Below are 21,319 nucleotides of genomic sequence, written 5' to 3'. Positions count from 1 at the left end.
AAAAATGAAAACTGAAGAACAGCAATTGTAGAAGTTAGTTTTAAAAGGGTGTATTACATCAAACAGTGAGCATGGTGTGGGAGGAAACAGCAGATACTTTGCTATCATTTTTCACGAGACCAAGTGACTTGAATACATGGTGTGAACGCATAAACCAGAGATTTAAACTCATTTAACAAATTTTAAATTTAACCCTCCATGCTGATGAGGGTCCGTGTCCATTTCTCCTGATCTGTGTTAGAGGTATCTGATGAGAAAACTGATCGTGAAAGTCCTCCTCATGTTGTTAATCACAAACTTTTCATTTACAGTGGAGCTTAGCAAATACGTAATGAGAGCTCCTGTGACACAGAAGGCTGTTTGCAGTTCTAGTACCTGTAAAGACGTACATGCTGTAAGCTATAATGCAGTTAACTTCTCCCCCACTGTGTACAAAATGAACATCAGCTGCTTTAAACTTAATTTAAAGCTTCCTGGAATTGTTCCAGGTTCTGATACAGAAGGTCTTTCTATTTTGCTGTTGATACTTACGTTTGTTCTCTCTCCCACCCTCTCCACCTTTTTCTCCCTTTGCAGGCAAAGGCAGCTCAAGCATCTCATCCGACGTGAGTTCAAGTACAGATCACACACCCACCAAAGCCCAGAAGAATGCAGCTACCAGTGAAGGTAGGCAGCTGGTACTCATTACCCAGGTCAGGCTCCCCAGCATAATCCTAGTAATTTTCAGAGAAGCGGTGCTGCCTCTGTGTTCCTGCTGTGTACAGTACTATCAGCATATAGAAATTAAAAAACAGTTCTTCAGAAATTAAAACCCTTTTCCACTCCTACCTGCCGTACTTCCTGATTTAAGCTTGTGACAAAGGATTTAAGATGCTTCTGCAGAATGAAAATGTAGAGGGTTTTGAGTAATTTTGTTACTTTTTTCAGCAAAAGCTTTTATATGGCCAATTTGATGCGACCAGATTTCGAACTTATTTTCGAAGAATACACCTAATGGAAGCTTTTTGACATAGGTTCTAGGTTAAATCTCAGCCTCTTATTTTCATACTATGAATACCATGAAATGCAGGTTGTTTGTGCCAAGTTTTCAAAAGTTTAGCTATAGACATGAAGAGCTTACAAGGATTTAATTAGATCAACACATGACACCTAAAATTACTGGTGTGTGTGATCATCCAGCACTAGATTTTTAGTGTCTAGGGAAAGGGGATGGTCTTAAGTGTCCCTATTAATACCATGTTGTACTAATTGGCCTATGAACAGAGAAATGCTGATCCTTCTTCCCTGCTGCCTTCTTATGTGTGAGTAGGTGTGCGCTGTTAAATGAAAGTGTATTGGCTCTAGTTTTTACAAGTGTCTTCGAAGGCTGAGAGGAAATCATTAAATCTATTTGTAGCTTAATGATGTAAGCTGAGAGGATTTTTTTTTAAAAAAAATGATAAACTTATGTGCCTGAGCTAACATTTCTGCTCAGCTCTGTCATGGGAAGTTGGCTGAACTTGGTAGTTACCAAACAATAATTCTGATTTCTTACACTTCTGTCCTTACAAATTAAGTTAAAAGCTCTGATTACTCTGTCTGGCTTTATTTCTTGTGGTTAAAAGAAATCATAGACTTTGGATAGCTCTAGTTTGGCAAGTCTGACTACGACTGTAGAATCTGTACAGTAAAAGCAGTTCATGTAGGTAATAAATGATCTTACAAATTACTAGAGTTTATTGTTAGTCATGCATAATGCCATATCAAGAATGAAGATCAGGCACCTGAGAATCATGAGAGATACTGTTTTAGACTCTCTACTTTTTAGTCTATGCAAAAAATTTAACAATAGATAAATGGTTAATAAAGTTAGGTTGAATAGTAGACTTTGTGTTTCTGTAAGCCTTAGATTCAAAAGCTTTAAGGTACCTACAGAAGGTGAATTGCCAAGATGCAAACTAAATGTAGGAAATGCATAAAAGCATTTTTACTTCTCTATGACAGCTGGGGATGGGGTGGGGTGGTGTTAGAAACCACAATGGAATAGTGGAAACTCTGAAGTCAGGGCTTAACAATTGCTTAAAATTTCTGTTTTACTTCAATTAGTACAGCATGCTTTTTTCTCCCTTATTTTCAAATCAGATAATGTGAAGTAATCCTTTTCTAATCTCTAAGATTTATGTTCTTAATCTAACCCATTGTAGAGCCAGTGAATACTAATGTTGACCCTGAAAATCTTCACCACTGGTTTGCAGCTGATTAATTCATTAGTGAAGGGAGGCTTAAATGCAGGCCAGCAGATGATGTAACAAAGATGTGTTTTTATCAGTTCTCTTGCAGTTTCAGAAAGAGTTCAGAGCAGTGGAGCTGTGTATTCTATACGTGGAGGCAATTTCAGATGTAAGCCTAGCCTTTTTTTGATGTCCCATAGGAAAGTGTGATATGACAGACACTTTGACAACAGCTGAAGTAGCCTCTAAGCCTGTGCTACTTCTACTTTCCCACTAAGTGTTTCTGCTGAGAAGTTACTAATGTGGATCTGTTTAACATAAATTGCCTTAATGCGGATTGTTGTATAATCTGGCAGATTTTGAGTGTTGTAACCTGGCAGCATATGAGTTGCATGAAGGCAAGTGAGAGCAGAGACATGGAAGTGGTGCTAGGGAAAAGCAGGGACTGTTGAAGCCAGTGCTGTTACTGAAAGGCACATTTATCCGCTGATGCATGTCTGGATGTTTTACTAATGCTGCCTCTTTTCCCCATGTACAGGAGACTTGTGCTGTAGGAGGATTCAGCTGAACAGACAGACTCATACCTTCTGCAAGATGAGCAGAGTTCTGTGTGTCCAAGACTGAATACTTTTATACTATTCAGTTATAGAGTAGTGTCTAGGGACCAGTTAAGAACAGCAGCCTGATTGTGTTTGATGCTGTACAAGCAGTGGTGGTTATGTCTTGTAATTGGGGTGTTTACATAACATTTTATAACTGTTAGTTAAATTCACCTTTATAGCACTCCATGCTCTAGTATTTGCTTGCCATGATACAGTAGTACCTGCCCACTCTGGAGACTGGTAAACGTATCTTGCTCTTCACCACGAGACTGATGTACTACAGGGACAGAAAGCTCCAATTCTGCTCTTTGCTGTAGTCGTGTATTGTAAATTCATAGCGCTGTATAATGTTCTATGAATGAGCCACGTGTTATGTGTGGCAAGAAGTATTTGTCCTAGGTATTGAGTGGGAAGGTCTATGAAACGTTGCAGGTGAACTCTTCACCTTCACTGGCATGTGAATTGGCCTTAATTGAACAAGTTGCAGACAGCTTCTTTGCATCCTTTGAATTTCTATTGGCAGCTGAATTCCTGAGTGCCCAGTTCTATGAAAAGCATAGAATTTTTTACATGAGGCTGAAGGTCTTTCAAGACTCCTGCTTTCCAGCTTTGCGAACAGACCTAATTCTTTCCAGTTCTGCACAGCACGCCTTCTGTTTCTGTAAGACAGTTGACACAACACTTGTTGAAGTTGGATCAATGAAGTGCCCTGAAACAAGTAGAAAAGAAATCTGTGAGACTGATTGATACAAGCTCTGAGGTACTCTACAGAGGAAAAGCAGTTGTATGAAGTACTACTAAGGCAGGTGTGGAGTCCCAGGGATTGCAAAAGATGTCAAGCAGGACTCCTGCTTGAAAGAACAAACAGTCTCAGAAAATATCTGACAGCAGGTGTTATCTTGACATCAGTTTGAACAATTACATGAAACGCTCTTCTTCTTGTCTATTGCAACTGTTATTTGTCATGTTTCAGTGCTGCGATGTTTCTATATAGGATGGGTACAAGAAATGGATAACAAGCTACTCAAAATGGCTTATGTGGTGTTTCAGTCCTAGGTATGCTGTTAAGGCAAAATCAGTTAAATCTTTTGATGAAAATGGGAGATGCAGTTATGGCCAAAATATGGTACCTTCCCCCATATTGTAGACTCGGAGCATTTGTAGGATTGTGGAAGGAGATTTTATGTTTCAAAGAGGCAAAATGCTTGTCATGCTATTAAATGTGCCCATGTGAACTGCTCATCGTCTGCCAGTGAAGAACAGACAATTTGCATTAGTATCCTTAGCCAAACAATAATGGCGACAGTAGCTAGCAGACCTCACAACTTCCTAAATTCAAATTTGAGATACCAGTGATGCACCTGAGAGGGATGCAAAGGCGAGTCTCTAACTGGATTCCAGTCACTCTCATTGTGACTTTCTGTACTTCAGTGAAGGGCAGATGGCAAAAAATAGACGTCTGGTCCTCTCTTTAAATCAGAGGGTGCTGTAGGGACTGTTTGGCTACAGCTTGGCTCAGAAGGAAGCATGGTGGACTATGAGTGTGCATTCACACTGATACCTCTATTGTATCTTTTTTGATACCTCTACCTTTTCTGAGAATACAGTTTTCTTTACCTTTGAATATACAGTGCCATTTACTTCTTTTCTAGTCTCAGACATTGTCTGCAATTCTTTGCCCCATCAATCAATTACAGTTAGAAACTTGAGAATGCATGAGTTTTTGCTACCCCTCGTTGCTTTTCTGGCAAATGAAAGACTAAATGGATTTTTGTGGGCCGTTTAAATGCAATTTGCTAGACACAGTCTCAGCTGGAATATTATTGTCTAAAACTTGATTTAGAAGATTAGACTGAATGTTTTTGTATGGGCTTAGCTTCATCAGGGAGCTTTCTTCTAGCACTTACTGACAGAGTGGAATGTTCTGTCCAGGCTGGATGCTTCATATTGACTTGACTGTTTTTCAAATAAAAAAATCAATACTGTTTGCACTTCATGTATATGGCTGTTAAACAGTAATCCAGAGGCAGCTTTAAAGTGAGAGTTTGTGTATGTGAGCTCCATGTCCGAGTTCCAATTTATTTCCCAGTTTCTATAAAATCAAATTGAAGGATTAGGCCTGAATCAAACCACTGTTTTAGCAGAGTGACTTGGTGCTGAAATACCTCTGAATATACCCTGTTAAATATTTGTATTTTGAATTTTGCTGAAATACAGTCAGGTAAGCTGCTGTATTCTGCAGAAGTTAAAATCAGTTCTGCTTTTAGTGATGTTAACTTTCAGGGACCTTTGAAAGGTAAGTATTTAACTTTTTTGTTTGCTTTACTTCTGCAGTAGACTGAGAATTCTAGTCTGGCTTCCTTGTAGGATGTTCATGTACCACAATATACTTAAAAAAGACTGAGTTTGGAAAACAGGAGAATTAAGAGAATACAGCCTTTTCACTCATTAGCACTGCAATGTATGTTTACTGTGGAGATCAGACACATTTGTTTTGGCAGTACCTGTTTGTATGCATCTCAACAGAAGAGGTGCTTCTCCTGAATTTTAGGTGTGTACTAGAAAGTTGTATTCTTCTTTCTTTTTTATTTGGGCTTTTTAGTGGTTCTGGTGGCCTTGGCAGTACTAGTTTAACAGTTGGACTTGATGACCTTAATGGTCTTTTTCCAATCTAAACAGTTCTTTGATTTTGGAAGAAGCAGGCTCTATAGCCTGACTGGAATAATTACATTCATTAGGAACCATTCCCCTCATTAAATCATGTCTGGGGGTAACTGTGTGAAAATGCAGATCTTGCAAATATATAATGCTTTAATTACTCATGTAAGAGTGTTACTTCATACCTTGTGCAAGATGATACCTGGCTAAGATTGATCAAGATGTGTTGCTGTGGTCCTCGGCATCCTTTTATGGTGGGTCTTTGCCACTGGAGCTACTGAGTGCTGCTGTATGTTATGGTTCTGCTGTCTGTTGTCTTCCCCTGGCACATGATAAGTTCGAGAGAAAAGGATGTCTGTGAATGAGGAAATAGCCTTCTTTAAGTGCTGGTTTTCATTCTGCTAAAGTCCTTGAAAAAGAGCACTGAAAAAGACACTCCCCAAAAAACAACCAACCAAAAAAGAAAAAACAAGCAAATACCCAGAAGCAATCTATGAAACACCAAGCAAAATCCCAAAACAAACCAATGCAATAAACCGAAAATAACTAAACCCAAGCAAACAAACCCACCAAAACCCAAACAAATAACACCCTCTCCAACACCCCACAAAAAGAAAAAAAAATCCCTAACCTCTCCCCCCCAAAAACCAACAACACAGATCTATTTGGGTTGTGTGCCTTTCATTTCATCTTACAAATGAGGGAATAAAGTACACATTATTGGATATTTTCAGGGAGGATGTCATTCTGTTAGTTTCTCTTGGCTACATGATCACATTCTTTTAAAAGGTTGGGGGTCTTTTGGTTCTCCAAACAATTCTTAATTTGCCCAATGAATTTAAGAGGAATGGTCCTTGCATTGTGCACAATGATGGACAATACAAAAAATTTGGAAAGATGGAATGTGTCCTTTGCTACTAATGCTTTTGGTATTTAAAATAGTTCCTGATGGAGAACCAGCTCAGACTGAGATCCAAGTGATCCAATAAGATCAATCCTGATCTTATTTCAGAGGAAGATAAAAATCTTAGGGAACCAGTTTGCAAATAGGCAACCATTCTGTGTATTATGGTTCACATAATAAGGTAGGTAGCTATGTTTAATATACTGGAGTTCCATTGAATCTTTTGAGTAGTTTGTATGTCCTCTCAGGACACTGAGTTCACTAACTGTTGCGTCAAGGCTGTTGCTGAAGAGATGCTGTTTTCCACCCAGTTTTTCTTGATGATCCTTTTGGCAGAAAAAGCTCCTTAGATCTTTCGATCCCTTCCTACACATGATACCTACTAGATCTTTTCCTGCTTCAGTTCTTTAACTTTTTTTCCTTTTAGAAGCTTACTAATGCAGTATCAGAAATAAAAAACCATATATGTTCTTTTTGGATGTGTGCAAGTATTAGGCATTATTCCTAAATCTTTTGATGGCAGTTCTTTTGTGGTTTTCTCTATCCTCATGTCTTTTCAGTGACTTAGTGGGAATTAGGGCTCTTGGTTCTGCTGTTGAAGTATTGTCTAAGCAGACTTTCTGTGCACCAAACCATGTCTGAATTTGATATGAACACTTGAATTTGCCCTTGCTTACTTGGAACTGAGCTGAGATTCAGTTGGCTTTGAGTGAACTGTAGCTGTTTTGAGTTGGTAGTGAAACTGGAGACCAGGTGAGTTTCCTGGGGTTTTGTGTTACTCTTCTAGCAGTGGAGTTTTCTAGAAAAGTGAAATGTTGCATTACTAAATGTGCCAAAATAAAATCATTTGAAGCCAAAAAACTGGGGAAGAGTAATGGGGGGATGGAGGCTTGACAGTTAATAAATCCTAAACTATAAACACTTTGGCAAAATAAACAGAGCTCACTATTAAAATTCCTTTAACCAGCCTATCTGAATTCATATGCTAATATCATCACCTTGAGCAATATGTGGAGGTACAAAGTAGTATAGAGGTTGTTCTTAGGCGCTATTTTTCTGTCTAACCACATCTTGTTGCACTTTTGCTATCTAATAGGCAGTGTTCCTGCAAAGCTGTTCTGCTAATTATAACAATACCATTGCAATCAGCATTTAAATCAGAGTTCAAATACAAGGCAAAAGTAGTTGGGACATTGGCAAGGTTAAAGCTGCAAATTGAAACCTTACGTTATTCTGGCTAATTTGTACCAAAATGCTATAGCCAAATGTTTAAAACTTGCCCAAACAATACTAAGAACAAATTGGAAAGGTACATAAAACTGCAGTCTTACTTGATCTGCTGCCTGAAATATGAGACCTACCAGAGCAAATGCACTTACAATACAGTTAAAGAGAAATGATCCCAATTTAAAAACCTGGAATTAGCTATTCCAAAGTAAGATCTAATGCTTGGGAGGAGTGATTACAGTTTATTCCATTACCTGTAAATCTGATTTTAAGGAATCCAAGATCCCAAATGTTATTCTTTCTGTAAAATGCTGTACCAAACTACTTAAATATTGTCATCGCAGAGACGTTCTGACCCAAATCTGTTCTGTCTGTTGTTACCTGTGTCTATTTGAAGTAGTTTCCCTCTCTGAAAAGTGAAGAGTCATCTTGAAGTATCTGATGATTGCCCAACATTTGGTAGTTTAAAAAACATTTTCTTGACTGCTAGACTGTCTCTTAAGACTACTTGAAGAACATATACAACCAGAAAATGCATGTTTAAATGTCACGTTTATCCCTTTTCCAGAATTTATGAACTGACACTAGGAAGTTCCTCTAGATTAATTCTAGGACTTGATGAAAATAATGAAATAAAATTGGGACAGCAAGTTTTGCCTTTAACTTGACAATCCCTGTTAAGATGCTGTAGTTTAAATTTATTGTCTAAAATATCCTGCTTTATTTTCCTGTATCTTATCTTTTATGTCAGCTTGTCAAATGACTGTATAATTTTTAAGACTGATAACTGCCAATAGAGGCAAAACGAGCAGCATGTTTGAGAAATACCTGCTTAGAGTTGCTGACTCATTCTGTTCTTCTCTTTTGGCTACTGTACCGTTCTGCCTGCTACATGAAGCTTTTCTCAAGCTATTAAGTTTTGTCATCTCTATGTTTCTGTTAGCATTCGTCAGATTTCCCTCGAGAAGCATGTACTGAGATTGGCTGCTGAAAATGGCAATTCAGGAATAGATAATGGCAATTCTTATGTTCTTGTTAATTCTGACTGCTGGATCATCGTGGGCTTAGGCAGCTAGAGTATACTAGGCTGGAAGTATAAGCAGAAGTTATGAGCATGAGTATAATCTGGTGATAGCTGTCTACGTATTTCTCTAGACTTTATCAGCCACGTTTGAGCATATAACTTGTGGTGTGGTGGTGTGCCTGCTGCATGTTCAGCAGCTGTCCACTGTGATATTTCCTTTCAGGCTACTTTTTACAAAGTGAATATACAAGTGGGAAGAAGCTCAGTGGCTTTACTGGATGACTGTAACCTGTTGCACTGCTTCCAGTGACTTGGATATATAATAAATCTCCATTGTACATTATTATCAGTCATGATAGTTAAATTTCAGTTTATTCCAGTGCCTAATCTAATCTATGGTGCTTTTAGTCTGTTTTTATCTTGTATATCCAAGAGAATGAAAATTTATAGTACTTTCAGGTATTCATTGTTTGTGGGAAGTCTTTTACTTGTTCATTACAAGTTAATAGGGCTGGGTGGAAGTCTCCGACAGACAAACATTAAGGTTAAGACAGCTCAAGGGTGTGGCTGGTAGGAACAAATTCTCCCCAGCTGTGAAAGCTGTGGCTTGCTTAATCTGAAGATATGAATATGCTTGTGTGGACATATATAAACATAGATTCATGTAGACAGTATGTAAACATAGATTTATTTTTTCTTCTTCTTGTTATTTTTTTCCCCCCATTGCATGCCCTTGGCAAGATAAACCTCTGTAAGCCTTGCCAGGTAGATACTTGGCACCTATTAGAGCAATAAAAACTTTGCGTGACGCCTGAAATCTCAGAAACTATGCACTGTGGAGAGCAGCTATTTACCTCTCACAAGAAAGGATTTTTATAGTAGTTTTCCTTAGGGAACAGAAACGAATGTGGTCTAAATTATAAAATCATAATTGGACTGTCTTCAGTGTGCTCTAACTTGGGAGACCATGTTTACTTGGCCCTTCTTTATTGTGGGCTGGGACAAGCCATTAGCTTGAACTCTGCTTTCTGAAATCATCATACTCTTTGACCCTTCTGCTTTTCTTTCACTTTTGAAACAAAGTTTTAGTAACTTTTTGTAATCTGTGGCAAAATTACAGTCCAATCTGATTTTAACTGTATTTTCTCTTTGCTGTTCCAGTAGAGTTAACTTCCTCAAATTTCTCTTAATGCCCTTGTAGCTCAGATTCAGTTGTACTACACATTTTCTATCCAGCCTTGTATTTGTCTTTAAAAGTCTTTTGCAATGCTAAGCATGTGAAAGTGATCAAGAAGCTGATCTGTCTGGTTTTAATGGGAGATTATTGTGAATCTAGCTAGAATGCACAATACTCAGGTGTGAGTTGATGCTGTTAATTTGTCAGCCCACCTGACAAATGTATTTTTGGGAAAAAATTCTTGATGAACACTTGTTTTTCTTTCTGCTGATGTGACATCAGATGAATGATGAATCTGATTCTGTTGTTCAATATTTACTAATGCTTATATCAATGTTTAATTAAGGAAGACAGACTTGGCATTTAATGAAATCTGAATATTTTACTGGACTATGCCAAAAACATCAACTCCAATGAAATCAGACCTGAATCAAAATAATAGCGCTACCATTCAGTCGCTGGGTTCAGATTTTACCAATCATATTAAATAACTCTTTGGGATGATGGAGAACTGGTCTTCTCTCAGCTTGATGTGTTAACACTTTCATACACTTCTAATTTTTAAAACGATTTTTGTTTAGGATGTGCATTTTTATATGGCAAAACCAAAAAAAAATCACCCAAAATAGACAGGAAACACCCCCACCTAATATTTTCTGTGTTGCTATGATGATACCTGGTTTTTTTGTTTGCTTGTTTTAAAATATTGCTCAAGAAGAAGACTGGGAGGCTTCAAAACTAAACATGAGATTCTATCATAAGAAATTATTTGTCATGATTTTTCACAGATGTCCATTTTTAATTAGTCAGCAGACAAATGCTGATGCAAACTGTTAAAGGCTCAGAACTGATGTCATGGGCAGAGGCCTAAAGGGGAAGCACAATTTGGTGATAAATAAATATTCAAATTATTAGTGTAACATTATTATCTTTCATTGATGTTTTGACTCAGAACTTTAAGTCGTTCTATGCTGCTTGAATTTTGCACCTGCTAATTTCTTAGAAATTGGAACTTAAATTATATAATCTCTGCCTGAGAGAAAAATATTTTCTCATGTATCTTGGAAATTAGATGGGCATGGAAGGACAACATGCCATGAGTTTATTACTGTTTAACACTTGTGGGTTCTAAATTAGAGCAATCATGTTGAAATATGTAATATTCTGCACTATGTAAGAGAAGAATAATGAAACTAAACAGTAACTAAAATATCAGCCAGTTTGAGGAGGTGGAAGAGGGGATAGAGCAGGAATGTAGTTGGGAACTGCAAGGAGAAGTAGGTGAAAGACACTGAAAAACAGATTGTAATGGCTGCAAAGTCATAAAAAAAAAAAAAAAAAAAGAGAGAACGTGGTTTGAAGTATGAGCGACCAAACCTTTGTATCCTGCTGTCCCTACGTTGGGGAACAACCTGTGAGAGAGCAGTGTAGAGGAGAGGGACCTGGGGGTCCTAGTGGATGGCAGGATGACCATGAGCCAGCACTGTGCCCTTGAGGCCAGGAAGACCAATGGCATCCTGGGGTGTATTAGAAGGGGGGTGGTCAGTAGGTCAAGAGAGGTCCTCCTTCCCCTCTACTCTGCCCTGGTGAGACCGCATCTGGAATATTGTGTCCAGTTCTGGGCCCCTCAGTTCAAGAAGGACAGGGACCTGCTGGAGAGAGTCCAGCGCAGGGCAACTAAGATGAGTAAGGGAGTGGAGCATAGCCCTTATGAGGAAAGGCTGAGGGAGCTGGGTCTCTATAGTTTGGAGAAGAGGAGACTGAGGGGTGACCTTATTAGTGTATATAAAGATATAAAGGGGGAGTGTCACGAGGATGGAGCCAGGCTCTTCTCAGTCGCAAACAATGATAGGACAAGGGGTAATGGGTACAAACTGGAACACAAGAGGTTCCACTTAAACTTGAGAAGAAACTTCTTCTCAGTGAGGGTGACGGAACACTGGAACAGGCTGCCCAGGGGGGTTGTGGAGTCTCCTTCTCTGGAGACATCAAAACTCACCTGGACACATTCCTGTGTAACCTCATCTAGGTGTTCCTGCTCTGGCAGGGGGATTGGACTATATGATCCTTTGAGGTCCCTTCCAATCTCTAGCATACTGTGATACCGTTTATTGCTCGATGTCACATATTATGCTTATAAACAGCAGGCTCAGATGCTACTGAAAGGATGAAGTGTTTCCTTTGGGCCCCTTCATAGAATTTTGTGTCTTTTTGTCTCAGCGGTTAGCCAGACCAGGCAAGAGAAACAAGCATTTTGTAGCAGATGATTTAGTTAACAACAAATGTAATCACAGTGAACCTCTGGAAATATGGTGGCTGCAGGGAAAATTGATGTATTGTGTTACACTGGTAACCAGATAGGCTTCCTTAATCCAAAAGATAACTCAAACTCTATGTGAAACTTGTTGATGTTTATCTTGGGGTTGTGGCTGGAATTCTAAGAAATAGTTCATGTATCAGTCTCAAAATGTTTGTTATTGTCCTGGATTAAATTATGCTTTTACTTTTGTCAAAATCCAAAAGTAAGTGCCACTTACTACTTACAAGTCTTAAATGAGGCCATATTTCTTCAAAGCTTTGAAAGAGTTGTGTCAACGTTTGAGGAGGTTGTGGGACCTTGCAGATATATCCCATCAAGAAGTTTCATTGAAAATGAAGTATTTGACTGCTTGAGCCATTCTTGAATGAACTCATTTGCACTGGAATAGGGCTCTGGCAGATTAAAAAATACATCTATCTTCTTAAAAGTTGTTGTTGGACTGGAATAACTCATCAAGAAGTTATTCTTTTGTTAGAGGGATATAGAAAAATAACATCCCTAGAGCTAGTAATACCACTGCACAAAGCCTCTATGAAAAGAAAATAGCTGAAACTTGAGCAAAGATCTGAGGCATGTTTGTCAGCTCCTTCTAACCTTAGGACCAAGGTCATCTTTGGTGTGAAATGTCTGGCTGTCAGTGATACTGGTCTCCATCTACGTCCTGACACGTTTCTCTATAGCAAGAAAAATGTGTGTATTTTAGGTGCTAAGGTGCTACTTGTGTGCCAGGGGGTGGAGAAGGTAGTTAATTTATTTGTGTTTGCATTCATCTGCTTGTGTTCAGGAAACTAAGTTCAAGATTGGATGAGCTTCAGCTCTTATCTGTGCATGCATTGGAATTTTCAAGAAACTTGGCAGGGGAGGGTACTCAACTGAAACATGTCTCTAGTCCTTACCTCTTTACACACTGTATTGCGGTAGTTTGTGGTGTGTGTGTTTATGTATTAGAAAAGCTAGAAAAGTTTTGTTGTCTTGGTTGTTTCTTGAAAGTTAAACCAGTAACATTAATTCTATTCTGATTTTGAGTGTGTTTTATTACTAATGTTGTTCAAGTTTCAAGTGACAGAATTTGTTTCTCCTTGGACAGTAATCTTGTTTTCTATTCTGACCCAGTTTTCTGGACACTCTTCTTGTGGTCTGTTAATGAGTTATTCAACCCAGAATTAATCTTCTACAGGGCTTGGAAATTTTTATGCTCCTGTGCTGTTTTATTGACATACTATCTTAACTTCCTCATTTGTGCATCATATCTGTGTTAATTTGATCCAAATGAAGACTACCCCTGTCTCCAGTTTGTCAGGGCATCCTACACAGAACTCCGAAAGTGTGACATGGCGCCCTTACTCACCAAGTCAGATGCATTTAGGATGATTCATCTTAACGTGGATGTAAGGATTAGCTGAAGCTTTTGAAGCTTCAGGTATATACTGGTCAGCCATTGCCATTTAACATCTGGAAGTAGTAGAAAAATCAGCATTTTCTCTTTTTCCTTGAGGGAAGAATTGTAGGCTGACAGAACAAGTCCAGGGAAAATCAGGTGTTTAACTGTGTTGCACCATCTTGTAAATGCCATTGTCTCACATATCCAGAGCATGATAGTCTTCAGGTAGAAGTATTCAAATCATGAATCACTTGATGGTAAAGGCTTAAAAAGAAAAAAAAACAAAACAAAGTTTATATGTAGGTGTCGAAATGCATGGTCTTAGTGCTTGAATATTTGCATGTCATATCTTGGGCCTGGGTGAAATATTGTATAGGAAATGTAAACTGGTTTGTAATGGTAAATCTTAAGTTGAAATAAAGCTTCCGTGCTGTATAATGCTAAGAAGGTAGAGTTAGGTTTCATATATAGGGGTAACAGATGATTAAGCAGCAATAACAGACATTTATGCAGAGGTAGGCCATTGCATTCCAGTGCTTTCGTCCCTTTACAAAAAGCTTCTGGTAGAAGCAATAACATGATCTTGATAAACAAATATAGAGAACTAATAAAAGGAACTTTGCAGATTCTAGAAGACTAATAAAACAGTTTGTGATGTTAGATAATTCTGAGTTTGTACTCAGTGAAGAATCCTTGAAACAAGGTTTGTGTCAGGATGTTTGGATTGTTTCGTTTTGGGCAGTAATGGTCTTCCTCATGCACTGGTTGGAGCTTATGATTGTAGGTTTGTAGGTATGTAGCACCAAACTCAGCTGAGCAAATGCATTTTGGCTATGAAGAATGGCATGAGTGAGCTAAAAAGAAAGTCCTTGTGTTTACTTGGAATGCAATAGAATCTGCTTTGTATTGTACATAGAATGTTATTAGTTCAGTATTAAAAAAGAATCATTGTTTTATGATTACATAAAATGAATACTATATACACGGAATAATATATTACAATCACACATGCTTTTAACTTCTTCATGAAGGACAACTGATGGAATAAAAGTTGAGACTAAAATTTGTAATGTTTAACTGAAGTTTACGTTGGAAATGGTATAGTTCAGAATTTAATTCCTACTTCTCTCACTGGAACATCTTATAGAAAATACTTAATATTTTCTTTCTAGCATGGTGCTCAAACATACAAACCAGCAAAATCCTTTTATTTTTATGTGCTCTTCTGTGGCAACAATATCTGTTTGCATGGTCCTGGTTTTACCATTGCTGTGGCAAGCTTTGGAAGATACCAGTAACCAATATCCTAGAAACCTGTTTGATGATAGAAAAGCCATGGGTTTAAAGACCTGGATGCTTGCCACTTCCTTCTCTTGTCACAATCAAAGCTTGTTTTGCTGGGCACTGTGTTCCCTCAGACACATGGGTGGCTTCAGACCCATCCCTCTCAAGTTCAGCTCCTAGAAATGTCTTGCTATTCGTTATTCCTACACTAGCATTCCACTTTCTGAATGTGAGATGAAGCATTCCTCCTTGCCAGCTTTTTGTTTTCCTAAATATGCTGGCCAGGCTGAAATGATGCACATAATATTAGAGGCTGCTTGCTGCCAAATTTTAGTTTTATTTATCTTTTTATATATAAATCGCTCAAGCTGAAAACCTCCAAAGCAAACACAGAGAGGAAATAAAAATTAAATTGGTCCTCTCCAAGGATGTATTAAAGTATGGCTGCACTGAGGTTTACAAGTTGAGGGTGAGAGGGACCATTGATTGTGTGAGAGTCAGAAGCCACTGGTATGCATAACCCCTTTCTGTTGCATTGCTTGTCTGGTCTGGAGCTGCTTAGCATGAAGACCTTTAGGGTTTTTTTTTAATGATTGCTAGACAAATAATTTTGCAAAACCATAGTTAACTATGGAACCATAGATCATTCTTGGGAGTTTGCATGCATAGGATTAAAGGCAAATGAGTCACCAGTTTCTCTGGCCCTCAGAGCTGCGCATTTGCTTCATGTAATGTAGTCCAAGCATCTCAGCTGAGACTGCATGCAATTCTGGAGTCTTCACTTTTGGACATGGTATAAGATTAGGTTGAAGACCTACTTTTTGTTGTTCTTGGGTGAGAGGACTGTTTTTGGGACAGTGCTTAGTTCTGTTGTATTGCTGCTTTCCTCCTTAATGCTGGCTTTGGGCTGGCCAGCAGGAGAAATCCATGTCTCCTGACAGTTCTTTCTCAGCTGGCATGAGAGGCAGAGGCGTGAAGTAGTAGCTGCTGGCTTTCTTGAAACACCTAATGGCTATACCTAGTCCATTTTTATGTGGAAAAGTTGGATGTGAGTACTGCCTGCAGGAGACGAAAATTAAACAAATTGCATGGCAGAAGCTTGTGCAATTGCAACGTAAACCTGAATCTTATTTCGTCCAGATTTTTTTTTTCTCTCTTTTTTTCTTGTTTCTTTCTTTTTTCATTTTTTTTCCTCTCAAGTTACAGTCTTTGGAGTTTGATAATCTGCCCTGAAATGTTACCCCACATTTTATAGTTATTCAGAAAAAGTGTTTCAACAAGTAATGGCAATCATGAAGTTATTAATATACTTCCACAAGTACAAAAAGAGGCTTGATTGCCTTCTTCACCAAATATTGTGCATAGGAAGAATGAAATAAAAACCTTGCCTGTTTTTTCCAAAAGATTGAAAGGGCTTCAGGATCGTAAACCTGATATAAGAAGTCACCAGTGATTACCATGTTCTACCTGCTGCTTGCTTTGAAGCTTATTAGATTACTAGGAGCAGTTAAACAGTTGTCTTACATAATTTAAATGTCTGTTTAAATTGTTTTGAGAAGTAAAGCTGTAACTGAGTAGCTTAATCTTGAGTTGGTCTGGGGGAAAAACTTTGAAAATGAACACACCTGTAGTATTGAAAATGTGTCCCGTTTATCCTGCTAATACAGAGGAAAGCATCTGCTTGCAGTCTTGCAATATTATCTGTTACTGAGACTTTGCTATTACTCTCTATTGCTCAAGATGAGTCTTGCAGAGAACAGTAAAGCTTTCCCAGAAGAGCTCCTGTGGTGGGAAGTTACCTGTGTCTTGTCCTGCTGCAGATTATCTGTCCCATCTTTTGTAAATTTAATCTTTGTACAGGTCTTGTGTGATTAATTTCTACTGATGGGCAAACAATTTTCCATGGCATCCGTGATAAATATGCCTATTTAAGTTACTGGTGAAACTTGGATGTAATTAGTCAAGCACATAGTGTAGACCTGGAAGGGAAAGCATAAGAATTATTGTCTGTACTTCTTGATGACTGTACGAGGACTGACTGCTTGCCAATATGGTTAGCGGAGTTGAAGTAATATATTGTGAATATCAACTTGTTGATCTGCAGACCTCAATTTTTCCGTGGAGTAGAGTCCAATTGTGAACTTAAGCTTGCTGACAATAGACTTCCTTTTTTAATCGTTGATAGTAAAAGTTTTGAACTGTCAGTTAGAAAAATCTGATGTAATGAGATGTCTGCTGAAAAAGGAGCTGTTCTGGGGAGAATCAAGGAACTTGCATGTCTTGGAACATGTCCCTCGAAGCTGCCATTTATCATTTCAGACTGTTTCCTCACCCACGAATGAAGCAGGGCAGCTGTTTGCCATCAAAAGCAAACTTTAACAAGGTGTAAAAAGGTTGGGGTGTTCATGTTTAAATGTTAAGTTATAATCTTAGTGACTCATTTAACTATACTTTTTGTCCTATATGTAATAAACTTATTTCTAGTTTGAATGAACAGTTATTAAGTATCAGTCAGTTTGGTACTTGATGACTGAATCAAGTTAAGGCTTTGACTTAAATTGTATGATGTATCAAAAGCTTGGAGCAAAAGCCTGACATAGAGCACGTGCTCTACTTGCTGGTTGGCTGTGGAACAAAGCTGAAAATAGAGTAGGTAGGGTGCCATATATTTTGTAGTTGTACTTAAAAATGCTGAACAGATTCGGCAAAGTTGCTTTGGGAATTGCATGATCATAAGAATACAGTTTGTTCCTTAAAGGTCTGTAAACTGCACCATTAAAATTATTGCAAGATATATTCACTAAGGGAGAAAACTTTTAAGATGAAAAATGTCATGCCAATGGTCATGCTTTTTCAGTGTTTTTGTATTCTTGCTCTTGCCATGCTGTAGATATGAGTGTTGTAGATATGAGGGACTTCTACAAACTCAACTGGTTTGCAGAAGTCAAATGAAAGTCCTAGGAGAAAGGGATTGTGTAATATCAGGTAGGTTATTTTTCATAATCCATTAACTTAATTAGAAAGGATCATAATGTGGTTGTGGCTTACTGAAATGTCAGAGAATAAAATAGAAGCTGAATTTAATCAAAGTTAAATTCTAAAGTAGAATAAGGATTTTGCTTTGATGTTGGTTTTTTTTTCTTCCTTTCCCCCCAAGTTAAACAAATTGCAATGGTTAGGCAGTTAATATTCAGATTTTTTTCTCTAAGCTGTTAAAAATGTTCTTCTGCAATTGAAAAGCTCTTGTGATATAAAGAGATACCCAAGCATGCATATTTGGTAATTGCTTCCTGGTAATATCTCAAGCAAGTAAAGCAAGCATTGGTATTGTAAGAAAGATTACCTTGAAAGATGGTGTAAAATAAAGTGCAGATTTTTAATCATTGTAGCTTTTGCTTGAAACACAGAGTAATATTTTTATTCCCATTAGTGGATGTATGCTGGTTATATGGTATGCATTTATATATAGCACACAAATATTTATAGCCATTTTATTAATATATAAAAATGTAAATAAATGGAAGCTCTTCAGTCTTACAAAAATGCTACTAAGTATCTGGTTTAGACAGTTGCAGAAAACCCCTTAAACTATAGAAAATAAACATATTTCTGTTTTCTAACTTAACTGAAAATCATTCAGGGATATAAATTTTACATAATGACTTTTTCACAAAAATAGGATTTTGTATTTAGCTAACATCATCCTATGTCAAGTAGCATGGCTTGAAAAGTAGTCTTTTGAGTCTGGTTTTTTTTCCTCATCTACCTTCCACATACATAAAACTGTAGTGAGAAAATTGTTAACAGTATCAAACTGCTTTTTTTCCCCACTCTTTTTCTCCCTGTCTTATTTTAGATGCCAACTTACTGCTCCATCTAGGTAGACTTGATAAATGGAATTGTTCCAAGTCTTGTGTGTGAAAACAAGGCAAGGATAGACTAGAGAGTTGAAAATCTGCCAAAACAAACTTGAGTGAAATAGCTTAGTTCCTCTGGTGCTGCACTTTCTAACACCATGGGGCTTTTTAAAGGTATTTCCGTTCTCAGATATATGTGGTCCATCGGGTGTTTCAAGAGGCAAGCGCCTTTGTAAAAAATGAGGTTCGTGTCCTGCAGCACTTAGGTGGGATTTCAGTCCTCTTGGTAAGGAAGAAGTGACTGAGCTAGGCCAGCCGTGCTGTTTGACACCATGGAAGCTGGAGCTCTTTAAAGGAAAAACTGCTATTATATATATAGGTGACAACAAGTAGTACAAGGTCTTAGGAAAGCAAGCTAATATAAATGAAGTTTTCTGACTTCTTTTACATTGGCATTTCAAATGCCTCCCTTCAGCTGGCAGCACACTAAAGTAGAATATACAAGCTTCTGTCTAGATAGAATCCTAAGTACTTTACATTTTAAGCTGAGTGTTTATTTTTAAGAAGCATCTCGGTAGTTGATTTGAGGGTTTATGTGTGTATTTCATTAGAAGTGCAATGTTTAGAGTATGTTTAAGGGAAAACAAGAATGAACAGAAATCCAGAAAACCTGAAATGTAATGGACATCTCTAAAAGATCTATATTTCCTTAGTCCAAGATAAAGTTGAAAAGGGAAGATGAAATAAGTGTGTCTTTGAACACAGGAAAACATTACTGCACAGGAGAAAGACTTAAGACCTTGTCCATTCTTTCTATGATTAGATTTTAATATTAGATCAAACATTACTATGTACACTGATAGGCCATGGTAAGTTCTAGTGTCTCTGTGGACATGTAAAGGGAAGAAAGATTGACCTCTATCTGTGGGATCCATGCTAAATAACAGCTAACGCTGCTGTGAAATTGAAGAACTCAAGATGGAAAGGAACTATTGCTGAACTTTTGCAGCTTCTACCCCTTATCTGCTCTCATGTTGGATTTGTTCACAAATGAACTTTTTGCTTATGATAGTGCTGGTTTCAACCTGTAAATTGGAATTGGATTGTCATTTATGAACTAAGAGTGTATTCACACTGTGGGCAGACTCTGCCTGCCTATGTGAACGGTAGCATCCTTCGAACTTCAGTACAAAATTCTGGACTTTCCATTTGGAGAATACTAGCCTAAAGAAAACAGGGAATGGAATTGCCTCACAGGCTGGAAAAGCATCACTGGCAACGTAACTGCCAAGGTAGTTCTTGTGGAAATGGCCGAGAGGTTTTGTAAAGGGTCTCCAGGAACCTTCTGTATTTTTGATCTACCTGTTCTGCTGTTGAAATAACTTTTATAGGTGTTAAAACTATAGTAAAATCTATCAGAAGGGCACACAGGGATAAAAGTTATTTGGCCTCTTGTCATAGAAACATGTGAGATAAAACAGAACTTAGACATTCTTCTGGGCATGGAAAAAAGTGAAGTATACAAAAACACATTTAGGAAGTTCATTGAAGGCATGATGCATAGTAAATAAATAAATTGTAAATTCCTGTAAATAAAATGGATCACTTTTTTCTATTGACATGGAGGTCAGGAGGTACCCTGTTATAGTCTCCATTTCAGGTAATAAAATGTGCTTAGTTGCTGTATCAACTCTTGTCAGCTCTGACTAAAACATGTATATATGTGTCAGGAGATTAACCTCACTATGAAGTTTGATAGAGCAGTTTACTTACCTGTTCTGGATGCTGAATGTCAGAATTTCTTTCTCTATTACATCAAAGTCCTTCCTTAAACATCAGGATGAGAAAATAGCTGATTTAGGAAGGGACATCAGGAGGTTGCCTATGGATTCCTGTATAATTATCCTGGCTTTTTTTTTTTTTATTATCTTGTAGTAGTTTTCTTTGTTGTTTTTTTTTTTTTTCCCTGAAAATTCTTTTCGGAAATTGAAATTGGTCATCACTGCAGAGTACAAGTAGTAAATATGGAGAATGCATTAAGGTAAATGGAACAAGCTTACTTTGAGGAGAAAAATAGATAATAAAAAACATGAGATGTTCTCTAATCATAGAATCATAGAATAGTTAGGGATGGAAAAGACCTTAAGATCATCTAGTTCCAACCCCCCTGCCATCGGCAGGGACACCTCACACTAAACCGTGCCACTCAAGGCTTTGTCCAACCTGGCCTTGAACACTGCCAGGGATGGAGCATTCGCAGCCTCCCTGTGCAACCCATTCCAGTGCCTCACCACCCTCACAATAAAGAATTTCTTCCTTATATCCAATCTAAACTTCCCCTGTTTAAGTTTGAACCCGTTACCCCTTGTCCTGTCACTACAGTCCCTAATGAAGAGTCCATCCCCAGCATCCTTGTAGGCCCCCTTCAGATACTGGAAGGCTGCTATGAGGTCTCCACACAGCCTTCTCTTCTCCAGGCTGAACAGACCCAACTTTCTCAGCCTGTCTTCATACAGGAGGTGCTCCACTCCCCTGATCATCCTTGTGGCCCTCCTCTGGACTTGTTCCAACAGTTCCATGTCCTTTTTATGTTGAGGACACCAGAACTGCAGACAAGACTCCAAGTGAGGTCTCATGAGAGCAGAGTAGAGGGGCAGGATCACCTCCTTTGACCT

The 21,319-nt window shown here is 38.1% G+C and overlaps 1 protein-coding gene across 2 annotated transcripts in view; it reads left to right on the top strand.

Annotated features, from left to right (window-relative positions):
* The window catches only part of FBXL7 (F-box and leucine rich repeat protein 7), a gene marked incomplete at its 3' end in the record, with an annotated part of 254,864 nt that overhangs the window by 115,820 nt on the left and 117,725 nt on the right, over positions 1 to 21,319 (top strand). For both annotated transcript variants that reach the window (XM_080610171.1, XM_080610170.1), the window contains exon 2: positions 577 to 666. Coding sequence is in view for 1 of the 2 variants with exons in the window: in XM_080610170.1 (XP_080466296.1) it covers positions 577 to 666 (90 nt within the window). The remainder of the gene's footprint in view (positions 1 to 576; positions 667 to 21,319) is intronic.

Source organism: Psittacula echo, assembly GCF_963264785.1.
Source record: "Psittacula echo genome assembly, chromosome: 2".
Taxonomy (NCBI): Eukaryota; Metazoa; Chordata; class Aves; order Psittaciformes; family Psittacidae; genus Psittacula; species Psittacula echo.
This window is presented reverse-complemented; position numbering and strand designations above follow the sequence as displayed.